Below are 21949 nucleotides of genomic sequence, written 5' to 3'. Positions count from 1 at the left end.
CTAAACGAGCGCGAGCAAGTGAGGCTGGTCACTTCGGCGGTTTGGGTGAACGCTCAGCGGGGAGACCTTCAACAAGCAAAAACAGTCAGGGGAGGTCCGAGGGCCCGGAATGTTCCGAAGCCGCCTGACTGCCTGAAGTGGTTCGTCGCCAGAAAGCCCTGGAGGGTGTTGGCAGCAGGTCAAGGAGCCGATAACCCCCTACCCGCCCCCCAAGAGGCTGGAGACAAGCGGGTCAAGCCTCTGGCGGCTCTGCGATGGGGAAAGTCTAGCCGGGGTCACCTGCCTGGTGTGCACTCCGAATATTAATCTCGCCAGTCAGCAGCCAGAAGTGTGACAGAGGCTCCATGGCACATGAGGCAATTTCCAGAACAGTAAATGACACCGATTTTAGCAAGACACAGTCCAAATGCAGGGAAATTAACCGGAGTATATCTGTACTGTCAAATAACCTGAAATACTCGCGTTAACCACAGCAGAAGTAACAATCACACTACCAAAACAAGACAGCGTGCTCAGTATCCTAAGCACTCTTCCCATACTATAAAATAAGAGATGACACACTTCCACCTCCTCATCCTTATCTTGACATCAGTGCCCCCCACCCCCCACAAACTAGCATTAAAAAAAAATCAACATCCAACCTCTTCTCTGCCTCCTTTGCAGTACGGCTACCAGCCCCATGCTTCAGCATCATAATGGGATGATACTCCTTCAGGGTTACCGACAGACCACCTCTCTGCCCTACTTTTCGGTGCGCGGCCATAGCGGGTCTTACCTTCCCTCCTGCGGAAGACCCTCTGTGCTGTGGTCTTCCTCTCCCTGAAAAAGAAACCAGCAAAAAAAAAAAAAAAAAAAAAACAACACACAGTCTCGTTACTTTACAGTCAACACAGACACCAACAGAGAGACACAGACGGTCCTGGCTGCACTGCAAAAATCAACCCTTGGTCGCAGGTCATTCAGGAAGATGATGCCGACTCGTCAGCGTTCCACAGGAAGTCATGGAGGCCTTCAAACCTACGCAGCCCACCTAAAAGCCGAACCTCTCAGGGGGAGAAACCCCACGTCGTAATTTAGAGCTTCTCGAAACCAGGCATCATGAAGGACAGAAGAAAGAGGGAATCTAGTGTCAAAACACTCGACAGCTGAGGTGTGCAGGCCTGTACAGGCATGCACAGGTTGTCACGGTGAGGATGGCATATCGATTTCTGTCACTCCCGCCAGCCGCGGCGGATCGGCCGCCGTACACCGCGGGCCCCCGTTCGCTGTGCCGCGGCAAACTGGAAACGCACCGCGCCAGATAAAATTAAAAAGGCAAACGCATCTAACAGCTTAAGGCTTGCAGACGAATCGGCCAGACGCACGCTTGGCTGGGAGCCAAATGACAGGCCGCCGCTCACAAACCTCGCACCCTGGCGAGTCTGCGACGCACAAAATGCACCATGCAAGCCACCCCTTCAAACCCATGTGCACGGCTGCCGCTGACACAAACGCTTAACACCCGTGTTCAAAAAAGCCTGAGCAAAAGTCAGATTCAAAATTCATTAAAAAAATATATATATAAAAAATTAAGAAAATAAGCATTTCATTCTGCAACATTCTCGTTGCAATTCTGGGAACATTTCAAAGCTTGCAGCGACCATAAACAAACACCAGTGCTGAAGTTATACCGCAGCAAGCAGTCGCAACGGTCTGGGTGCAGTCACACAGGCAGTAGCAGTTGCGTTTTTGTTGAAGTCCTACTCAAACGCTAATAAATCAAGACTTCAGACGACTGTACACATACGACAAGTAGAGGTAGATAACAGGCAACTCGGACAGCAACGCTGCCTCCAGCCAAGTTAGCAAGACGCAATTTAACAAAAAAGCCAAGGGTCACAATCGGTAATAAACTAACATACTCAATGCAGCTATATAAGGCCATTAAAATTTTACAGGGAATTCAAAAGACAGTGTGTGTGGTAATAGTTAAGCATTGTTGGCAGAGTTTTAGGCGTGTAATCTTCCTCAGAGAGCAGTGCTACCTGAGTTACATAATAAAAGCAAACGAGCTCTTCAGACCAGCCTTTGCCATAAATAGTAAAGACTTCAGCCAATGGTAGTGAATGTTAACACACACGACAGACCAAGGAAACAGGACAACTATGCAGTTGTCAGTCAGGTACAGACAGATATGGGTGGGGCGAGGAAGTCGGAGTTAAACATAGCCAGTTCTCTCTCTCACACGCAAATGAAACCACAGGCCTGTCAATGAAAACAAAGAAAAAATGACTATTTATTTTTAAAATACCTATTTTCATAGCAATGCTGGAAATAATAAATCAATTATGCTACAAAGAAACGAGCGCGAAAAACAATATCGATGTACTACAAAAGCCACGCATTTGAGGGGAATGTTCTGCAATACAAAGGCGTCGCTGCGGCTGATAGTGAATAGATGAGCGAACATAAAGGCCAGCAGGGTATAAACAAGCGAAATGTCACCCTACAGCACAGTAATACAATACAGTGCGCTCATAAAAAGGGAAAGCACAATTACATGGCGCAGGTTAAAGACACAGGGTACGAGTGTGAGGGACAGCGGGCACATGGCGCTTTCTGTCACGCTGCCTGGCTCCGTTTCCCGCCGCTGGATGGTCAGAGTACCGGTACCGGCATCTTTCCAGGCCAGACCTTGGAGCGATCAGACGGGGAAACTTAAAACCGTATGGTGATCAGTCATGTTTCACGATGCACTAACTGAACATGCCCCCCCCCTCCCCTCCTTTGCAACCACATCCCTGCCCCCCTCCTTCCCTCCCTCCGCATGCTGCGGGCGGGATGCTCGGGTGTGTTTTGTGCGCGAGAAAGTTTCAGGTGTACCGCCCGCACGTGCCAACAGAGAAATACATCAGGTTCCTGCTTGACACCCCCCCTCCTCCTCCCCCCCGATTGGGATGATCGTACCTGTGATGGGAGCAGGAGCTCTGCTTCTTCAGCCTCCCAGACCTCGACCACGCTGGCCATCTGAGCTAATGCTGGAAGAGCGCAATAAAGAGAGAGACGGGGCGAGAATTGAGCAAAGTGCAGGAATAAAGACTCCCCTCCATGTTTTGCGTCACTAATCGGTTGCTAAAAGCCTTATTTCATAAACACAAACAAAACTGCATGGCAGCCCTGACTGCTTCGGCTGCTCGTATGAAGTGGAGGTGACAAAGCCGTGCGTTTGCACTGGGCGACACGCCGAGATCATCGCCACCGCTCGGCTGGCCAAGGGGCCGCTTGAATGATCGGTTCAGTTTTGCGCAAAATGCAAAAAAACAAATAATAATAATTTATTTAAAAAAATACACGGGTTCTCTGTTAATGATCATACGTGGAAAAACCCGTTAAAACGCGGCGCCGGGGACGATCCACACAAATATGCAATGCAATAGAGCCGAGACAGGAAACCACGATTGTCTGAGAGGAAAAAAAACATCCCCGAAAAAGGATGTAGGAACTTTGCACTCGAAAATAACTTTGAAATATGTATACTTTAGTAGCATCGGATAATAGCTAGTTACACATTTGCAGGCGTGGAGGCCATCGCCAGCGTATTGCGGCATTGCCCTTATCGCGGAGCCGCCGCTCGCTCCCAGCACCAGCCACCGATAAGTCTTCTCCATGCTCCGCTTTTGTAACACGTTTCTACGGCGGACGCGTCGCAGGGCGGTCGAATAAACAGGCGCAGACCTTGTAGTTGTGCTTCTCCCTGCCGGAGCCCGGGCAAAAGTAGCTGCAAGAGTCCGAATAGGACATTTATCCACGTTTTTCCGTGGCAGCGGCCGCCGTGTCGGAGGTCCCTGGGCCCCGCCATGCTGCTCCGCCGCGCTGCGCTCGCCTCGGCTCGGCTCGGGTGCGATCGACTCTGCCCGTCTCGCTGTGCTTTCTCTTTCTCTCTTTCGCTCTCTCTCCCTCCCACCCCTCTCACACCCTGTTTCTGCGAGTGTGCGCCTGCCGGAGCAAGCAGTCCGATCCCTTACACCACCGGTCCGGCCGCTCGGACCCGGGGCTCGGATGTGCAGGAGCCGATTTTTTGCGAGGTTTATTTCTCTTTCAGTCTAAGCGTGCAGCCCATGCTCCGATTACCTAGCCTGGAGGTCGTAGCAACACGCTTCTTTCCCCCATTGTTCTTTCTCTTTGTGTCGAGGATCTCAACTAAACATGCGTCCTATCATGTATTCTGCACGTGGTCACATTAAACGTAACACCGTCAGTCCTCGCAGTAAATAAAATTAGATGAAGTGCCGATTGATTAAAAACCGATGTTAAAGATCCGATGTTCAATATTTGCTGTGACTGGCACAGACGGTCAGATTTTAGACTCATTAGAAGTTGCAAAAAGGTAGTATTTAATTTCTTTTTGTAGTTATGTAAGGTTTTTATTATTTCAGAGTATGCATAGGTTAGTTGAACTGCAGGTTCTACATAAGCAGTTGTGTTAATCAACTATTTTTTAAATCAGTATAGTTATTAAAAGAACTAAGGCAGTACTGAGCGGAATTGCTTATATGAAATCTGTTAGTACTTGTTATGACACCGGTAACAAGTGTCATGGGATGGCAGCTGGGTCTGCTGTAGTTCACATGTTCAACCATTGAACTGTTTATATAGGGAACTAGACTCAGGGCTAATTTCCGGAATCTTAATTAGGACCTCTGCATAAACCGCCATGTTAAATAAAAGGATGCAAGGCAGAATCAGACAATGATTTTATAGTTTTTCTATATGGCATCACAAAAACAGATGCAAGCATCGTGCTTTAGGTGGAAATTAAGGAGAAAAAAACCGCTAAAGAATGATGTAATTAAGTGCAGACCTGCAACATCTACTGTTTGTAATGGGGGGCGGGAGCGGCCCCTCACTCTGCAGGAGAAGTTTGGCTCTGGATGCGGGTATTTTGCACACACAGGCCATGCCGTGACTTGTGAAGGAGCATTGCTCAGCCAGATATCTAATTCAGTCACGGATCAGAGGCTGAAATCCAAAAAAAAGGAAAGTTGGCGCGTACCATAGCGACGCCTTCGCAAGTCATTCACGCATCCCAGCTAGGCGGCGTTTCATTTTCTTCTTTGAATAAACGTTATATGTCTAAATGTGATGCATGGCGATGAAGTTCAATGATCTGAACTGTACACTTCTGAACGACTAGTGATGAACACTGTAGGCAACAGCAAAGCAACTTCATTTTAACCTCACATGGATCTGTCAGAGACAGAGAAACTCGGTATGTTTTTAATAATCAGGCTGTACCGCAGCACAGCCCCAGAAAATGGAGGCCCACACGCATGTCCGTTTCAGCTCTGCAACCTGAGGTAAAACTGCTTGTAAACAATAATCAAAGCACAAAAATCACCAGACTTCCTCTAGTAACAAATTGTGAAAACCGCCAGATTTTAACTTGACCTGCCAGATTTATGAACTACATTCATTACAGAAAATACCCATTTTTCTGAAGGTGTGTCCCAGTTGGGCTCAGTGGCGCGAGAAATGATTCAAAGCATTCATCAATACACACTCAGTTGTCGCTAATAACTTAAAAGCATGGAACAAATTCCAGAAAGCGCCTCACCAACCAGTTTTTATTGTTTTCTGGTGATTTTCTGACTGAGATGTACTGCCATCACATCTTGAACATATCCCAGCTTTGTTCTGCTAGGAGTAAAGCTCCAGGTTCCACCCGCAACCCTAACTCTGATAAGCAAGAAGATTCTTTGTGCACCATAATCACCGCATTTTCCCATGATCCGAGACCGATGCGTGAATCTCACTTGGTTAGTAAGTGAAACTGCAGTTTCAGTCCCAGCAAAGTGATTTACACGAAGCACTGACAGACACCTTTGGGCCCCACTGCCATCTTTGTGGCACAGGGATTGATCGATCGTTTCACTAAGTCTCCTTCACCTCATCCCCTTGTCATTAAAGGCTCCAAAAATGCACGTTCAGCATCTCCGCTTTTTTGCGACGGTCTTTATAGTATTAAACCCACCCCTCGCTGTTTTTGTTCTCCCCTTATTGCACAGCAGAGAATCAAACTGAGTTAGACGAGTAGAGTTTAGCTGACACATGACAGAAATGAACTTTGCCTTTAAGCCTCCCGTACATAAACACAGCACTCTGAGTTTCTCCTTTACTGCAACTGTTACTAATATCGAAAGTCACCAGACAAGTACGACCTCAATGTCTGGCTCTGCACACCGGGTCTCATTCGCTGACCTGCTAACCGGAAAATTAGGACATGTAAGATGCACTCTGACAAACTCCACATACCCTGTAGCCTCCCCACCAGCACATTCATAGATTTCCTCTTTCGTTTCATATGTACCGTGATGCCCCCATGCTAAGAGAAAGCTAGTGCGATACATTAAGCAGAAAGCCTGGCCTTCCTCCAGCTAGAGGCATATGAGATCGGTTAAGACGTTTCCCCAGAATGCCCTGAATTGAGTAGCGAGGTGCTGTTCTCGTCACTGCAGTTTATTAACCTTGAATTACAGCCAGTTCCTCTCCATCACCGGCATAAATAAGGATGGTGGTCTTCACGCCACTCACTTCCGTACGTCACTCCTCCAGAAGTTCTGGGTTTTTTTTTTTGGTCAATGCTATTGGTACGCTTTCAAGAACTGATTTACTTCCTTTTTAGGGTTATGGGAACAGCATGACATTTTCTGTAACAAATATCCTCATTCCACAAACCAAGAAGCTCAGTTAACATATTTTATGTGGACCCAAAATTAAACACAAACACATATTTACACTCCCCACTTTAACTGTAACGTCCAACCACAATACACATGTATGAACCCTTTAACAAACTGGATGAAAATGCTAATTGGCTCATGTTAGATAAGTGGTATATTAGGCTCGCATAATGACTGTTGGGGTGTCTTCATTTCCAGGATGTGTTTCATTGCCATCCCCCGGCCCAAGGGCTCAGCTTTCGTGAAAGCAGGTGTCTTGAAAGTCAGCCCACACGCATGTGTGTGCGTCTGCGAATGTGTGTATCACAGCACCCCAGGGAGTCAAAGGTTAACACACCAAGATATCTCATTACACAATCTGAATTTTCATCTGTCTGATCGCGCTACTGCAGGCGGCAGCAGTACAAAAACATCTTTTAATCACAAAAAACAACTTGAAAAAATCAAAAGGAAGTTGAGCTTTGCTCGGTGCATTAAGCAAATCCGCAACACAAACGGCGTATCGTTCTTTAAACGGCCATCGTATTCATAGTCCACCGACACATCTCCACACGTCGACATTCGCAGCTGCTGTTGGTGAATGGGAAGATCATGTCAATCCAAGTAGTCAAAATCCTCCGGTATTCCAAAGGCCTTATCCAAGCGACCGTCTTCAAATCCAAACTTCCTCTTTGCCCAAGACTTGATGGCAAAGACATTATCTATAAATGCAAAGGAACAGTGGCTGAGGCACTCAATTCTGAGCTTGAACACGTTTGTCGGTATTACAGACCAGAGTAAAAGGAGACACATAAAACGATTTTAAAATTCACTTCAATTTTCGAATTGCTCCAAGTAAAATACAAGCTAAAGAAATTAGGGACATTTATTTATTTAACAATATGATGTACAAGTGAAGAAAGTCTGGGGTCACTGAGCTCGGTCCGGCAGCAATCTCATAGCAGTTTGGGTTACAGGGCCTCGCTCAAGAGTACAACAGTGACACAAATACCCCCAAGAGCCACAGGTCTCAAATCTGCATCTATCTGGACACGGCATTCAAAACCCACTAAGCTATACACCGCCCGCCCCACGAAGATGAAGGAATCGTTTTCTTTTCTCGCAATATATACCAATTAAACTGATCAAGCTAAACTAAGTCTCGCTTTTGCTAGTTTGGAAATACAACGTTGTGTTAAAATGAGGAGATACACCGGTTCAGGATCTAAGAAAGCTAAAGGCGCCTTAGACAGACTTCTGTGCATGACACCGGCAGCACAGAATATCCGTATTCAATTCAGGGTGGAGGAACAAGTAGGCAGGAGTCCCACCGGACTAAAGCGCATGGATAATCTAGAGGCGAATGCTGCAACTCAACAGGTTTGCGGCAATGCAACTGTGCTCCCGTTCCTTACCGTCAGTTAAACCCCCTCCTCCCACTACGGTCACAAGTACCGTCATGGGAAGGTGCACTGGCACCAACGCATGCGTGTTGTATGCAAATGGGCGTCCGAGACCGTCTAAGGCATTAGAAACCTCCAACACTCCACCCCTATTCCTTCTACTCACCCATAATGACTTAAATCCTTCAAAAGCAGCACGTTGGACACGTATCCGAGGGTGCACAGCAGCCCGAAGACTGCCATTCTGAGCTCTAAAAAGGGACATTTCGTTCTCCAGGCTCATAAATCGACTCGCGGGTTTCACGTCAGCTAGGTGACACGGGCGGGCGAGATGCCTCAGCCGACGTACGAGATCCAATTCGAGCCCCGTGAGAAATTAAGCATCTTTGAAACGGGCTCCTCATACGTTTGGCCTTTCACTGCCACCCGGGTGGCAGGGGCTGGAGGGAGTGAAATTGTTTAACGTCAGTGCAGCGGAGCATTTGGGTGAACTCCAGGGCTGTAATTGCAGTCATAAGCAGGATGTTGACAAGCCGGGTTAACAAGAGCAGGTCTGTAAGACGGCCTCATTATGGTGGCACATGATGACAGCGGCAGATAAGAGATGAGCTGCCCTAATTGAAAGGTCAGCTATAACTGGTTAACATAGTGTCATGCACAGGCGCTACATGCCCCCCCCTTCATTTTTATGCTTTTATATATTCTATATATAGCACATATAAATAAAAATCTAAGTTTTTGCATACCACAGGTTTCTACCATTAATTCCATAAACTGCAGATTTATTATTTCGGTTAAGCATCAGAATATGAAAATATTAGTCAAAACAAGTTTCCTTTGCAACATGGAAAGAGTATGTAACAGCTGCATGTCTGACATCCTATTAACTGGTTGTGTGACGATGTCGTATTCAAATTCTAGGCTGTCCTGTAACTTTCGATGCACTAGTTAACCGAGAAACGGGTCAGTATTTGATGTCCCTTGTTAGAAAGAATGCCTTGGGTTTTGCAAATAAAGGTACTCAAATGGTGAACATACTTTAAATTCGTCAGCAAAGAATATTGAGTGTACGTCAGCAAATTTTAAGTAACAAGCAAATGTGTAAAATGTCAGCGTGTGCAGAAACTTTGTACAGTAATTTTCTAACTTGAGTTAGTGTATATGCACATTTACTGTACGCTGTATGCATTAAACAGATCATTATACGATTATTATTTCATAGAACCAAACACAGTAGACAGGAACACTTTACAGGGGCACTTCATTCTAAAGCCAGCTGGAAGAGGAATGGCTGGAAACTGGCTGAAATCTTTAGACTCACCTGTCCATCTGCTAACCGCTTCCTTGGCGGTAACGTTGTTTCGGCCTGTAAGGGGGAATAAAAAGGGGCGAGGAGTCACGGTGAAGAGTAGACGGTGAAGAGTATATGGTGAATAGCCATGTTGAATAGCGCCAGACTCCAATACTTAAATTTTAAGTGAAATCGGTTTAATCTGTAATGGCAGCGGGCAACCAGCGAGACCCACCAGCCCACCATTTCACATCACGAGCCGTTTGATGATAAGCCTCCGCCACCACAGCTCACTGGGCATGGTGGCCTCGCACCTGTGGTCCTGGGTTCGATTCCCAGCCCTGTGCTTGTGTGGGTTTTCACTGGATACTTCAGTTTCCAGTCCAAAAACATGCGGTTTGCTGAAATGGGGGTCTCTGAATTCTCCATGGTGACTGAGTGCACGAGGACCCCTGCCTAATGCCCTGTGCATACTGGGACAGGCTCCAGGCCCAGTGGGACTCTGCAGTGGGTAAACTATCATGGATGGATGGATAGATTAACTTTTTGAGTAGCAGCACCCAAGGATGACTGTTGACCAAGACCTTGGCTAACCATCATCCTTTGCCCATTGTTGGCCAACGCTAACTCCATCCTTACAAGCCACGCTTCAGATGGTAATTGAGAGTCCTTGCCGGATTGAGTCCACCTTACGATCCACTATTTCCAATAAATCATATTGTTTTATGTTACGGTTCACAAAAAATAGCTCTAGGGGGAAGGCAGATTACATACTGTAGACGATTACTGACTAATTAGGAGAAATTCGCTAGGTGAACAGGCTGAAGTGCAAGCCAGCAGGCAGGAGGCCCTACAGGAATCTGACTGGGGGGGCAACCAGTGTCAGATGAACAGGTGATGCAGTCTGTGTCCTACATATTAGGGGCGACTGCGCAGTACAACATCTGGAACCCCTGTCCCAAAAGGGATCCCAGCCCCTCACTACATCATTCTGGAGGGGCCACCCCTTCACTCCCACCTGCAGGGTGCGCAGCTGCCTGCTGCCACGCCCACGAAAGACTGTCGGGTTCAATAGCATCTCGTCGAAATTAAATCAAGCTATATGAAAGAGTTCAGGGCAAATGGCAGTTACCATGGGAACACAACGATCCACTTCACAGGTCGCGTACGGCATGTTGGCCTGCCGGTGAAAGCTGGCCATTTGTAAAAGGAGCGACCCAACTAGGCGACATCACAAAGGTAGATATTGCCGGATCCGATTTCGTTCGCGACTAGGAATAGCACATTCAGAGGCCCTCTGGCTTTGAAGGTTTAAAGAGCCGCCTTGACACGGGTAACCCTCACCCGCAGTCTGGGGACAAGCCCGGGCAAGCAGAGACATAACAATGCAGAGCTAACCCGAGCCACAAAGACATTCACTCCACAAGACGGCCCTCCAATCGCTAGCCAGCTGAAAGGGGCGTGTCCTGTATCTGACAGCTCTACCCAAATACTGTCATCTTGACTGACTGGTAAGTGTCACACTGCTAGGGGGAGGGGCTTCACCTACAAGCCACGCCCCCATTCCCATATCCCCGCCCCTTAAATATCACTGAACACTCCCTCAACACTGCGCCGCACCCCACAGCACGAGGCATCCAGTGATCAGTCTGGTATGAAAGGAGACAGAGTTACATAAAGAGGATCTCACACCTACACACATAAAAATAAAAAAAAATCTCAATGCCTTATTTAACAACAGACGTTGTGCAATGGTATAAAATTATTCAACAACTTCTTCCAGAGTTTTAAAAGGTCTCTTGGGGGGGTCATCACCGAGCAGTCTGCCGTGTGACTTCAAGTGTGATTAAGCGAAGACGCAAAGTGTTCCCCTCCAGCTCCGGAAACAAATCGGTAACCCCCTAATACAGTGTCTCCTAATCCAGTCCGTGGGGACCCACAGATATTCCATGTTTTTGCTCCTTCCCAGCACCTGGTAGGAGCAAAAACATTGACCGGCTGTGGGTCCCCGAGGACCGGATTGGGAAACACTATTTTAAAGAAACCATGAGAAGTACATTACAATGAACAGGGCTGACACTGGCCTGGAGGCAAGGACCCCACCCCCCAAAGAAAAAACAGACATCTGCTGTGCCAGATAATGGAGGGAGCGGGTGGGCAATGACGACACGCTAAAAACGCCCCAAACCTCAAAGCGTCTGCCCATTATCACAGTGGAGGTGAAGCCAGAGGTGTGTTTTTATGCGCTAAGCCCAGGCGGATCCACACTCCATACGCCGTGAAAGTCAAGAGCGGAGGGGGACCCTCTGCCCCGTTCAGGAATGGTAGTGGTGGTGGGGGGGGGGGGGGGGGAAGGGGGGGGATGGGCATATCTGACACATGATCTCAGAGGAATAACAACACTCAGAATGCCAGCATAGCGGGAGGCCCAAGTAGCGGGGGATGGCTAAATTTAGCATCCCCGTTTCCGTGCCGTTCTATATATGCTCAGCAGGAGGTCTGGGGGGAGGAGGGGGGGGGGGGTGACACGTCAATTTAAGGGCCGATTTAAGTACCAAACATTGCCTGGACCATAATCACCCACGGCAGACGGGCACTCTGCCAGTCCGCCATACGATTAGCTGGGCTCCCACTGTCCACCGTGTGCCGACTTGGCTAACGGCTAAGCTGGCAGCAACAGTGGCACTGCGAACATATGCAAACGCACAGGTATTCAGGAGATGCAGGCCTGAACTTCAGCAGCAGCCAACCCGATTACACCCTCTCCTAAGCACGAGGCGGCCCTGGCATCTGACAAGGAACCCGATAAGGCTCTGTGGTTTAAATCGTCACGCTAACCGCTAATGTGACTCAAAAGCTGGGGCCCCTACATAGACGTGTCACATGACCTGTGAAAGTCACATGACCTGCCGGATTAACACACTTAGAGGGTTCAATTATAACCAAATCACATCTGTAAGAACCTCCACAGAATCGAACATGCATCAGCGATTAAAGAACGAAACGCCTTTATTTGTACGATGTATGCCGGAGTACGTAGAAGCTGTGCGGTAGCCGTGGTTATGTTTGTGTCGGCTCTGCCCGTCCGAGGGGTGCTGTACTCACGGATCTCCTGGACCACTTCCGGGTCGCACTCCCGGTACGTCTCCAGCTCGGCATGCAAACGCCCACGCCGCTCCCTCAACGAGTGCAACTCCCTCGTCAGTCTGGCACGCTCCTCCTGCAGGAGGCCACAGGCGTGGGACTCAGCACCTCCCCGCTCCTCCCCGGTTCTGGGCCTCAGTGAACACAGGGTCCGGTTCCTGTCTCATCTCTGCTCCCACAGTTAGCTGCACATTTTACTGCCCCAAAATAGCCCCTCCCTCCATTCCCTCATCCTGTGCCAATGCTCCTTCTTAACATTTCAGAAAATTTAATGCCTTAATTCACAGTGCAGGTACTGTACAAGGCAAAAAAAGAGGAATATGTTCGATTAATGACTCACTGTGTCTTGACGGCCCACTTTGGCTTTCTCAATGGCGTGTTCCAGAACAATCTTCCGCTGCGCCCCTTCTGAGACCTGGAAGCATTAAAACCCTTTTGCCACATTGCACTTATATTGCACACACACACACACTCATGCACACAATCTGCAGGTTTTACTCTGCATTACAATCAATCCATAGCGTGTCAATGCCAAATGTCACACGGGGAACTTAAATGCATTCGTCGCAGGATTCCGACAGGATGCCAGCCTATCTGTGTAATGTGCCTGCATGCTTGATGCATCTGTCAGGGTTAGGGGGGGGGGAAGTGAAAATAGCGAGTGGACGCAAGTCTGAACCTGCCCTGCCTATGGGCCACAGCGATCGGCAGCTCGAAAGGCAGGCCTTCCCGGGCACGTCGTCCAAAGGCCTAACTTGTATCTGGGAAAACTTCTTCTGTGGGTGAGATTTTTGCCATTGTACAGATTCCAGGAGAGCGAAAAATGACATAAATAAAACCCTTTTTATAAGCATGAAAAAGAAAAAAAAAGATACATCTTGGACAATCAACGTTTACATCCCATTTTTTACCTGCCCAGCAAAACGGCGAGATGCATTTGGAGGACCGGTTGTTATATTTATGGCTCCATCTCTGCGCATCTGCCGCATGCTGCACACACGACACACTTTCATGCCTCTGCAGATATTGTAACTTGATCGCCTAAAAAGCCCCCCGCCCCTCCCCCGGGGTAAGCTTCCCACGAGAGAGACACCTGCGCCTCAGTTCTCGGCCCCCGCGACAGTGAGATACCTGCTTCTCCAGCTCCTCCAGTCTGCGTTTGCGGCTGTGCACGGCCTTACTGGGGAAGGCCCAGTAATAGTTGGAGGTGCCCACTCTCTCCGAGTCCACCAGGTTGTCATTGACCAGGCTCTGAAGGACCTCCTTTACAGACATGGGCGCTGAGGGAGGGAGGGAACCACAGATCTGTGCCCAGAACATCTCACGGGACAGAGGAGATGCCCGGGCCTAAGGGACTTCCTGTTCTCAGAACCGGAAAGCCACTGAAACTTCCTGGTAGGTCATTCTAAACTAATCAAAAGTGCCCGAAAAAAGGTGCTTTCACCCAGTCTCAATGAAGCAAAAGGGGGACAAAATGTGTGCAATCGTACCATTGTGAAAGCGCTCACTTCCTTAGGCTACTGTCAGTGTGACGCGGCGTAATCACAGGGAGGTGCACGACCAAGAATGAGTCCCTTCTCACTTCTGCGGTGTACAGCAGCTCAAAGGAGAAATACCCAACGGCGACTTTTATTTTTAACCCTTTAATGCCAATCTGGAGAAGCGCTGAGAGACACAAACGTTCCGTAATCCCGAACTCCGGGGTGCTTCTCGTAAACTCAATGACCCGGCAGCTGACTGCACCGAGGAAACATCCTGTTAATTCCACTTTATATTCTATTTTCTATTTAGATTTTCTATTCTTAAAATGCAAGATTTTTTAGTATTAATACACTCCGCAAGGCCGATGGCGAGTCAACGCAACGTAATTTCGTTCTGATGTGTATGTTCTGAATGACGATAAAGTAGCTGTTCTATTCTGTTCCAAGATGACGCATGAAGGCCAATGAGGGGGGGGGCAAGACCCCATAGGGTAAGCTTTCTTTCTGTCGCCTTGAAGATTACCCTCCATGTCCTGGTCTGGTCTGGACAGGGAGGTGGAGACGAGAACACGAGGTGTCCAGAGAAACAGGTCCCCCTTTTTACCTGTGAGCTCCAAGCAACGTAACAGAAGTTGAGGTGCGTCGCTCAGCCACCGTCTCATGAAAACACATCAGAAGGTCCAGCGGATCATGCCGAAAGGACCCGTCTGTCTCACCCCTTCTGGGGGACCCCGTGTCACATGCCAGACATTAAGTACGAGTCTAAGGAAACTACACTTACTGATTCCTTTGGTCTTTGGGGCAATCTTTTCAATGTCTTTGAGCTGAAAGACATCCTTCTACGAGAGAGAGAGGTCAAGCGAATTAATGAAATAACGGTTACACTGTACATTTATGCCTCCCTGAGAACAAAAAGACTCCAGAATGCCGAACAGGCTGTTATTTCATGATGCTATAGAAACTGGCACACTTAGCATGCCACGTACTGACAGCTGGATGACACCCACACAAAGGGAAAGAAAAACAAGCCTTTTCTCCCTCTCTCACACACACACACAGACACACACGCGCTCTGCGCTTCACTGCAATGCGCAAAGACATGTTCAGATGGTAAGTCGCACATAAATAATGCATCGCACGAGAAGCCGAGCTTCGCTCCAAGCAGGCACAATGTAACATTTCAAAAATGAGAGGCTCTTTTTCAAAGCTTCACAAAAACCCCCACGGGGCAGACCCAAGGGGGCATACAAGCTGTTGCTCCTGAGCAGTCAGAGAGCACTCCCAGGCCGGCAGCCAAGCAGGAGCGTGCTGCCAAGCCAGAGCAATCGGTAGCTTCTGTGCCCGGGGGCGGGTTTTGAGAAGTATTAGCGCGCTCTTTGGGGAAATGGCGCCCCCTTGTGTCTGCTTAGACACTCCGCTACAAAAAAAGCATGTTGAATTTATCAAGGTTTAAAATACGGAAAATTAAAATGGCAAAGAAATCGCCGAGATGTCTTGTGAAATTTAGCAACAAATCTAGCAATTACGGGACTTCTTCTATACCTTCTATATATGTATGTAATTTACTAAGAGAAAAAACCCTGCTTTTAATTAAACACCAAACCTAATATTAAGGGATCATCATGTCCCATGCTCTACTAATAAGAGGGAAAACATATCCTGAGAAAGAAAAGCAGACTAACAGGTATTTGAAGAGTATCGAAATGTCCTTCGTTATACAGCTCACGTTACTTTTCCACCAGAAAATGTGCCTTGCCCAGAATTGCTATTTATACTTCCTGTAGAAGCCCTTAGTGTTTCCCACAACCAATTCAAGTTAGGATCAATTCATGCAGCAGATCAAGCCCCCTCAGGTGCTCACAGTCTCGAAGAAAATCTCCATCATCCGGCTCCGCTTCTCTTCCAGACTCAAGCCCTTCTTCTTGGACTGTCAAAGAAACGCAAATATCCCGCAGAAGGCAGCTCAGTATCATTAAGCGCATAGAGACAGCCATTCCATTCGTGTCTTGGAGATTCCGCCCCAGCCCAGTGCTAACTCACTGGCTACTTGGAGAAATACATTGATCTGTCCCTCTGCTTGGACTTACAGAACCTTAGCGCGTTCATTAAATAGTGCAAATAAAATGCTGTCTTACCATAATGCCAGCACATTAAACTTCCCACAAACAGGCGTTTTCCAAATCACTCCTTCCGCCAAACACGTTGATTTTTCCCGCGATCTAAAAGGCTGCGTAGAGGGCGGGCCTAACGTCGGAAGGGACTTCTACCGCCCCCTGGCGGCCTACGGCGATGGCACGCAGACTGCGCAGTAATCAACACGCGACGATACAGCCATTTATTAACATGAAGTATTAAAACGTCAAAAGGCCACAGGATCCGTTATCAGCACAGTCGATTAAAAAAAAGAAGCCAAAAGAAACAAATTTTTCCAAAGAATGCAATATTTTATTTATGTGCCGCACAGACAAGTGGCTAAATCGAAATGAAAGCAATGCTTAAATGGGCACAAACAATGTTTTTATACACAGCAAGCATATTTGTGAGACGAAACACCACAACTCGGTTCATTCTCAGTGCTTCTTGTGTCAGTACAAAAGCATTACGGAATACATACATTTAAGGCTGTATTTCCCTCCTTTACATATATAACAATGCTAGACATTCGGGAATATAAATGGGGGGGAAACCGCACGAGTGATCCTGACATTTGAGGGATAATATTATAGAACAATTAAACAACCCCAAGCCTTTGTACAACATTCATTACAAAAGATTCCCTCTACAGAACAAAACTGCATTAAAAATTAATTCTAAGCAAATCATCCCTAGGTTACTTTTTCAATTTTTTTGGCATTAGGGATATTAAAGCAATGCGTTTTCCATGTTTAATCACAATTAAAAAAAAGCAATAATTCATTTGTAAATAAAGATGAATAAATTTCACATGAAAAGAAAATCCCTTTTGAGACATTTTCAAATAAGTAAAAACACAGTGGGCTTAGGGTTTCATGGATCGTTTAACACCACAATTCTCTCATCAATGCCTTGTGTTCTTTAATACTAATATTTGGACTAAGTGCCGTTCAGTCACTGAAATGTGGGTATTTTGTTAGGCGGGAAATTAACATGATACAAGTCAGCACGGACGTCACCGAATCCCCGAATCATGAAAAATGAATCCGACTCGCTCCAGTTTACTTATAACTTGGATAATTTCACTACGACGGAAATCACACCACACAGTTCTACAATAGTTCCGCAAGGCGTACAGTGCAAAAATCTGCATCCTGTGGAAACATATCGGCAAGCAGAAAAAATGTCAATGGAGCCTTGAATACCACAATACATATTGCGCTGGTTTTGCAAGCAATGCCAAGATTCACCGATTGCATTGTTAGAAATAAAATCCTATGACAAGCCGTAGAAAACAAATCTAACTAGACGTCAACGCCAAGCATGATGATCAGTTATTGTGTGCAGAGCGGCTAGTACTTTGAGAAATGTATACATCTAGCTTCACGGTAGACAGATGGGCAGTTACAGAGCAGAAAAGACAGTTCGTGAAGCAACTGCACTCTCCCACACACACACACACCTTTCTCATGGAAACTGAGGGAATGTTTCCTGACTGGACAAAACGTACGTCAATCCAAGCACAAGCAAAAACCACAGAGGCATTCAACATCTTTAGTTCATATCGACAAAAGTATTTATCTGTGAACATTTAAGGAACTACATTTCTCCATCTTCCTGAAGGAAGAGCATTTTACCAGAGACTGAAGTACACAACTGAAATGTATTGCCTGATCTGCATAGTGTTTACATGTCATGCATGTGAATCATTAAGCAAAATGAATCTTAAATCCCTTACATCCATCCATATTATAACTGTTTATCCCTGTCACGGTGATGGGAGGGGGGGGACTGGAGCCTATCACAGGCAGCTCAGGGCACAAGGCCGGGGGGGACATCTTCAATAGGATGGCATTTTCATTTCAAATTTCAAAAATATACTTTTTTTTTTTTTTAGAAAACTAGTCATGAACAAAATATATTCCCCAAAAAGTGCCGCACTTACCAACCATATCCGTTTTCCTTACCCACCGTTTTCAAAAGGGTAACGCTACACCAAAGCTATTGCATCAAGTGCTTAATTTTCAGTTTCACATAAAATGCTGTATTTTACATGGTCGGCTCAATAAATAAAAAACTCAGGAAAAGGAACACTTAAATAATCATCAATAACAAGATGCCATCTTTCTCCTCCATGGGGGGGGGAAGTGAGGGCAGCATTAGACCACCTCAGCGCGGGAGTGCCGAGGGGTCAGAGGTGAAAGGTCATCAGCCTGGGGAGAGATGACGAGATTCCACGATGACAAGGATCCAATGTGGCATGGTGACAGTGAGGCGTGACGGGTGTGTCACAGGTCTGCGGGCAGGGGGTGGGGAAATAGTAGCAGGTCACTGAAGGTAGCGGTAAACTTTGAAGCAGTGGTTCCCAGAATCCGCGACTACAACATGGCCGTCTGAAGTGAGAGCCAGGCCCTGCGGCCCGTAAAGAGGATCTGCCGACGTGTTGATGTAGGACAGGAAGGACCCGCTTCCATCAAAGACCTGCATCAGTGGACAAGGTCACGCATGAACAAGGAACTTCAACTCCAATCACAGTAAATCGTCGTATTAATAAATGAGGGCTAAATGTGGCTAAATATGCTAGGACGCTGCGCCTGTCATCAGAAGGTCATTGGTTCATATCCCATGGTTGGAAGGGTGATGTCACCATTGGGCCCCTGAATAAGGACCTTAACACCCAAATGCACCAGGGACCGGCTGACCCCGCCTTCTTGGTTGTGCGTGGTTTGAATTAAAGCGTACAAAATGTAAATAAATGCAATTTAGTGCTGTGGATGTTTCCTGCACCACTTGGAGGGCGGTCAGGACTGTCTGACCCTACTTTCTCAAGAAACGCATGTCACTTTGGATAAAAGCTTCTGCTAAATAAGTAAGATGCAACTGTAAATGCTGTAGCTACCGTCCAAAATAAAAGTTCGCAAATGACTGGCAATATTATAGGCAACACGGGTAAAAAAAAAAAAAAAAAAAAAAAAAGAGAATGGGGGACACCTGAATTCGGCTGTTGCCCCAATCTGCCACGATGATGTTGCCGTTGACGTCCACTGCTACTCCAGTGGGGGCGTTGAACTGGCCGTTCCCCTCACCGTTGGACCCAAACTTCAGTAGAAACTCCCCCTCGGAGTTGAAAACCTGTGTGAGTGTCAATGAGACAGAAAATACAATTCTTATCAGATACACACACGACTATCAATTGGGCATTTCCATAAATGGAAATGGATATAGAAATATCCTTACCTTCACAGAATGGTTATGGAAATCAGTGACGATTATTTCATTATTATTGTTGACAGCTGCGAAGTGAGGACCTACAAAGAAGCAGGTTAAATATTTAAGTGAATTTGATGAAGACCTTTTTATTTTTGTAAGACCAAATGTGCTCTAATATACACCCAGTGACCAAAAAAAAAGTTAAGCACCCAGACAGATTGGTGGAAATGAATGTGGTGAAAGGTCATGTGACTGTATCGTAATGATTATAATATCAGGTCAAACGGGCAACAGAGTTGGCAGTATGGGCGCGCTGCTGGTACCAGGTCAGTAGGGTGTGGCACCCACCCGGGCCTGGATACACGCGCCGATACAGAGGGGATGACATCATGTTCAACTGGGAAAGACTGGGGGACCTGGCTGGCCACAGGAGGACCTCAACATGACGCGGGCAGCCCATAGACAAACATGCCATGTGGGGATGGGCATTGTTTTCCGGGAAAACCATACCACGTTGCTGTCTCAGGAGAGGTAAAACATGCAGACACAGGATGTTACAGACATGGCACTGTGTCGTCAGGCTCCCCCAAATCACTACCAGAGATGACCTGAAGTCGATGTCATACCCCACGGCTCCCCCACGCCACGATGTCATACCCCACGGCTCCCCCACGCCACGATGTCATACCCCACGGCTCCCCCTCGCCACGATGTCATACCCCACGGCTCCCCCACGCCACGATGTCATACCCCACGGCTCCCCCACGCCACGATGTCATACCCCACGGCTCCCCCACGCCACGATGTCATACCCCACGGCTCCCCCACGCCACGATGTCATACCCCACGGCTCCCCCACGCCACGATGTCATACCCCACGGCTCCCCCACGCCACGATGTCATACCCCACGGCTCCCCCACGCCACGATGTCATACCCCACGGCTCCCCCACGCCACGATGTCATACCCCACGGCTCCCCCACGCCACGATGTCACACCCCACGGCTCCCCCACGCCACGATCCCAGGAGTAACGGTGATGCGTCTCTCCACAACATCGGTCTTCTCCCCTCGGTGCCGCCATACGAACACGACCGTCATCCGTGGTAATGCAGAACCGAGATTCATCGCTGGACACGGTACGACGCCATCAGTCCATGACTCCCGGTTACGGTACCACTCCAAACGCAGCCGTCTCCGCGCTGCTGCTAACGGCAGCCTATGCATGGGACAGTGACCCCGTAGTCTGGCTGATGCCAGTCGTAGTGACATGGTGCCGGGTGACATGGGGTGTTGTAAAGAGTCTAATACCTGAGTCTGGATGGCAGGCACAGATGTCATGGGGTTCTGTAATGTTTGCCGCATATTGCGACAATCCTCAAATCATCCAAATCAGACAATTACTTCTGGGTGCTTAACTTTTCTTGAGTGTATACACACACACACACACACACACACACACACACACACACACACACACACACACACACACACACACACACACACACACAACTCAACTGATTCTACCAGTAAATGTACCAATTTCTTGTACTAAGGTCCGATCCCTTTTGTCGATACCTTTTATACTACATACTAGAGCACATTTATGACCTCTCAAATAGATCTCATTTCTCTCAATTAGCAAGCGGAAGCTGGCTTGAATATGGCAAGAAAACACTGTGCAGGAAACATGTTCATTCACGTATCAATGAAGAACGGTTAACCAGTGCTTACACTTTAAATGTGGAACATGCAGGGCGCCACTTAGTGAAAAGGTTACGGGGCAAGAGAATTGGGTTGAATAGACCACGTTCCTCAAGCCTGGCATGCAGACCATTACAAATGGGTTTACACATTACCAACAAGTGTACCTGCAAACTGCCTGTCTCCATTTCCACGGTTACCGAACTTGGTGACAATCTTGCCGTTAGGCTGGAAGATGAAGACACAGCAGGCCTTGTTGTCTACCACGATGATGTGCCCGTTCCGGTCCACCGACACCCCTTTGGGCCCCATGAGCTTTCCCGAGCCGATCTTGGACTGTCGGTTAGAAGGGAAAAGTTGAAAAGGTTCCAATCACTGTGGCTCTATAACTGCATCACACGACAGCGGACAACCTTACCTTGAACTTCCCGTCGCCTGAGAAGATGCTGACCCATTTGTTGTCGTAGTCAGCGATGATGATGTCGCCATTGGGATGGACTGCCACACCAGTTGGCCGCTGCAGTTGCCCGGGAGACCGGCCTCTTACCCCAAACCGACTCCTAAACAACCCTTCGTTGGAGAATATCTGTCCATGAACAAAGACGGGTCTTAATGTGGTATTTAAAAAAAAAAATAAATCAATGACTGGAATCGTTATGGTCAACTCAACAATCTTACATTTGAAATATCGCTTTTCCCACCATAGACACAGCTAGACCTGACTAACAGGATTATTAGTATTCTGCTACACTTTGAACACATTCTTGTACTGACATTAGGCTCAAGTCTTCCCATAAAGCACTAATGAGCTGCTCTGTTGTAGAGAGCCATCCTCCAACAGTGACTTGGAGATAATTCTTGACATTTCCCCGCACCCAGCCTCAGT

The 21949-nt window shown here is 47.5% G+C and overlaps 3 protein-coding genes across 12 annotated transcripts in view; all 3 read right to left on the bottom strand.

The window, feature by feature from the left end:
• tmem131l (transmembrane 131 like) overlaps positions 1-4185 on the bottom strand; it is a 28470-nt gene extending 24285 nt beyond the window's left edge. For 2 of the 4 annotated variants that reach the window (XM_048999752.1, XM_048999753.1), the window contains exons 1-3: positions 3715-4060; positions 2947-3017; positions 776-819 (exon numbers count right to left, since the gene is read on the bottom strand). In XM_048999752.1, the coding sequence (XP_048855709.1) occupies positions 776-819; positions 2947-3017; positions 3715-3838 (239 nt within the window). In that variant the 5' untranslated portion in view covers positions 3839-4060. Of the gene's footprint in view, positions 1-775; positions 820-2946; positions 3018-3714; positions 4061-4110 lie in introns of those variants that run through there. The other 2 variants (XM_048999754.1, XM_048999751.1) reach the window with 2 other exon arrangements.
• A 2289-nt stretch (positions 4186-6474) lies between these two features.
• mnd1 (meiotic nuclear divisions 1 homolog (S. cerevisiae)) lies at positions 6475-16285 on the bottom strand. The gene is made up of 8 exons (XM_048999755.1): positions 16153-16285; positions 15879-15944; positions 14799-14856; positions 13668-13816; positions 12877-12951; positions 12498-12612; positions 9423-9467; positions 6475-7420 (listed from the first exon to the last, which is right to left on the bottom strand). Exons 1-8 carry the CDS (start codon positions 16153-16155, stop codon positions 7314-7316), a joined length of 618 nt encoding a protein of 205 aa, XP_048855712.1. The 5' UTR covers positions 16156-16285; the 3' UTR covers positions 6475-7313.
• Positions 16286-16440: 155 nt separating this feature from the next.
• Positions 16441-21949, bottom strand: part of trim2a (tripartite motif containing 2a) — a 31667-nt gene continuing 26158 nt past the window's right edge. For all 7 annotated transcript variants that reach the window (XM_048999775.1, XM_048999777.1, XM_048999779.1 and 4 more), the window contains 5 exons: positions 21482-21649; positions 21231-21399; positions 19388-19458; positions 19142-19282; positions 16441-18631 (listed from right to left, as the gene is read on the bottom strand). In XM_048999775.1, coding sequence (XP_048855732.1) covers positions 18479-18631; positions 19142-19282; positions 19388-19458; positions 21231-21399; positions 21482-21649 — 702 coding nt within the window. In that variant the 3' untranslated portion in view covers positions 16441-18478. The remainder of the gene's footprint in view (positions 18632-19141; positions 19283-19387; positions 19459-21230; positions 21400-21481; positions 21650-21949) is intronic.

This window comes from Brienomyrus brachyistius, unplaced genomic scaffold (genome assembly GCF_023856365.1).
Source record: "Brienomyrus brachyistius isolate T26 unplaced genomic scaffold, BBRACH_0.4 scaffold47, whole genome shotgun sequence".
In the NCBI taxonomy this organism is placed as follows: domain Eukaryota; kingdom Metazoa; phylum Chordata; class Actinopteri; order Osteoglossiformes; family Mormyridae; genus Brienomyrus; species Brienomyrus brachyistius.
This window is presented reverse-complemented; position numbering and strand designations above follow the sequence as displayed.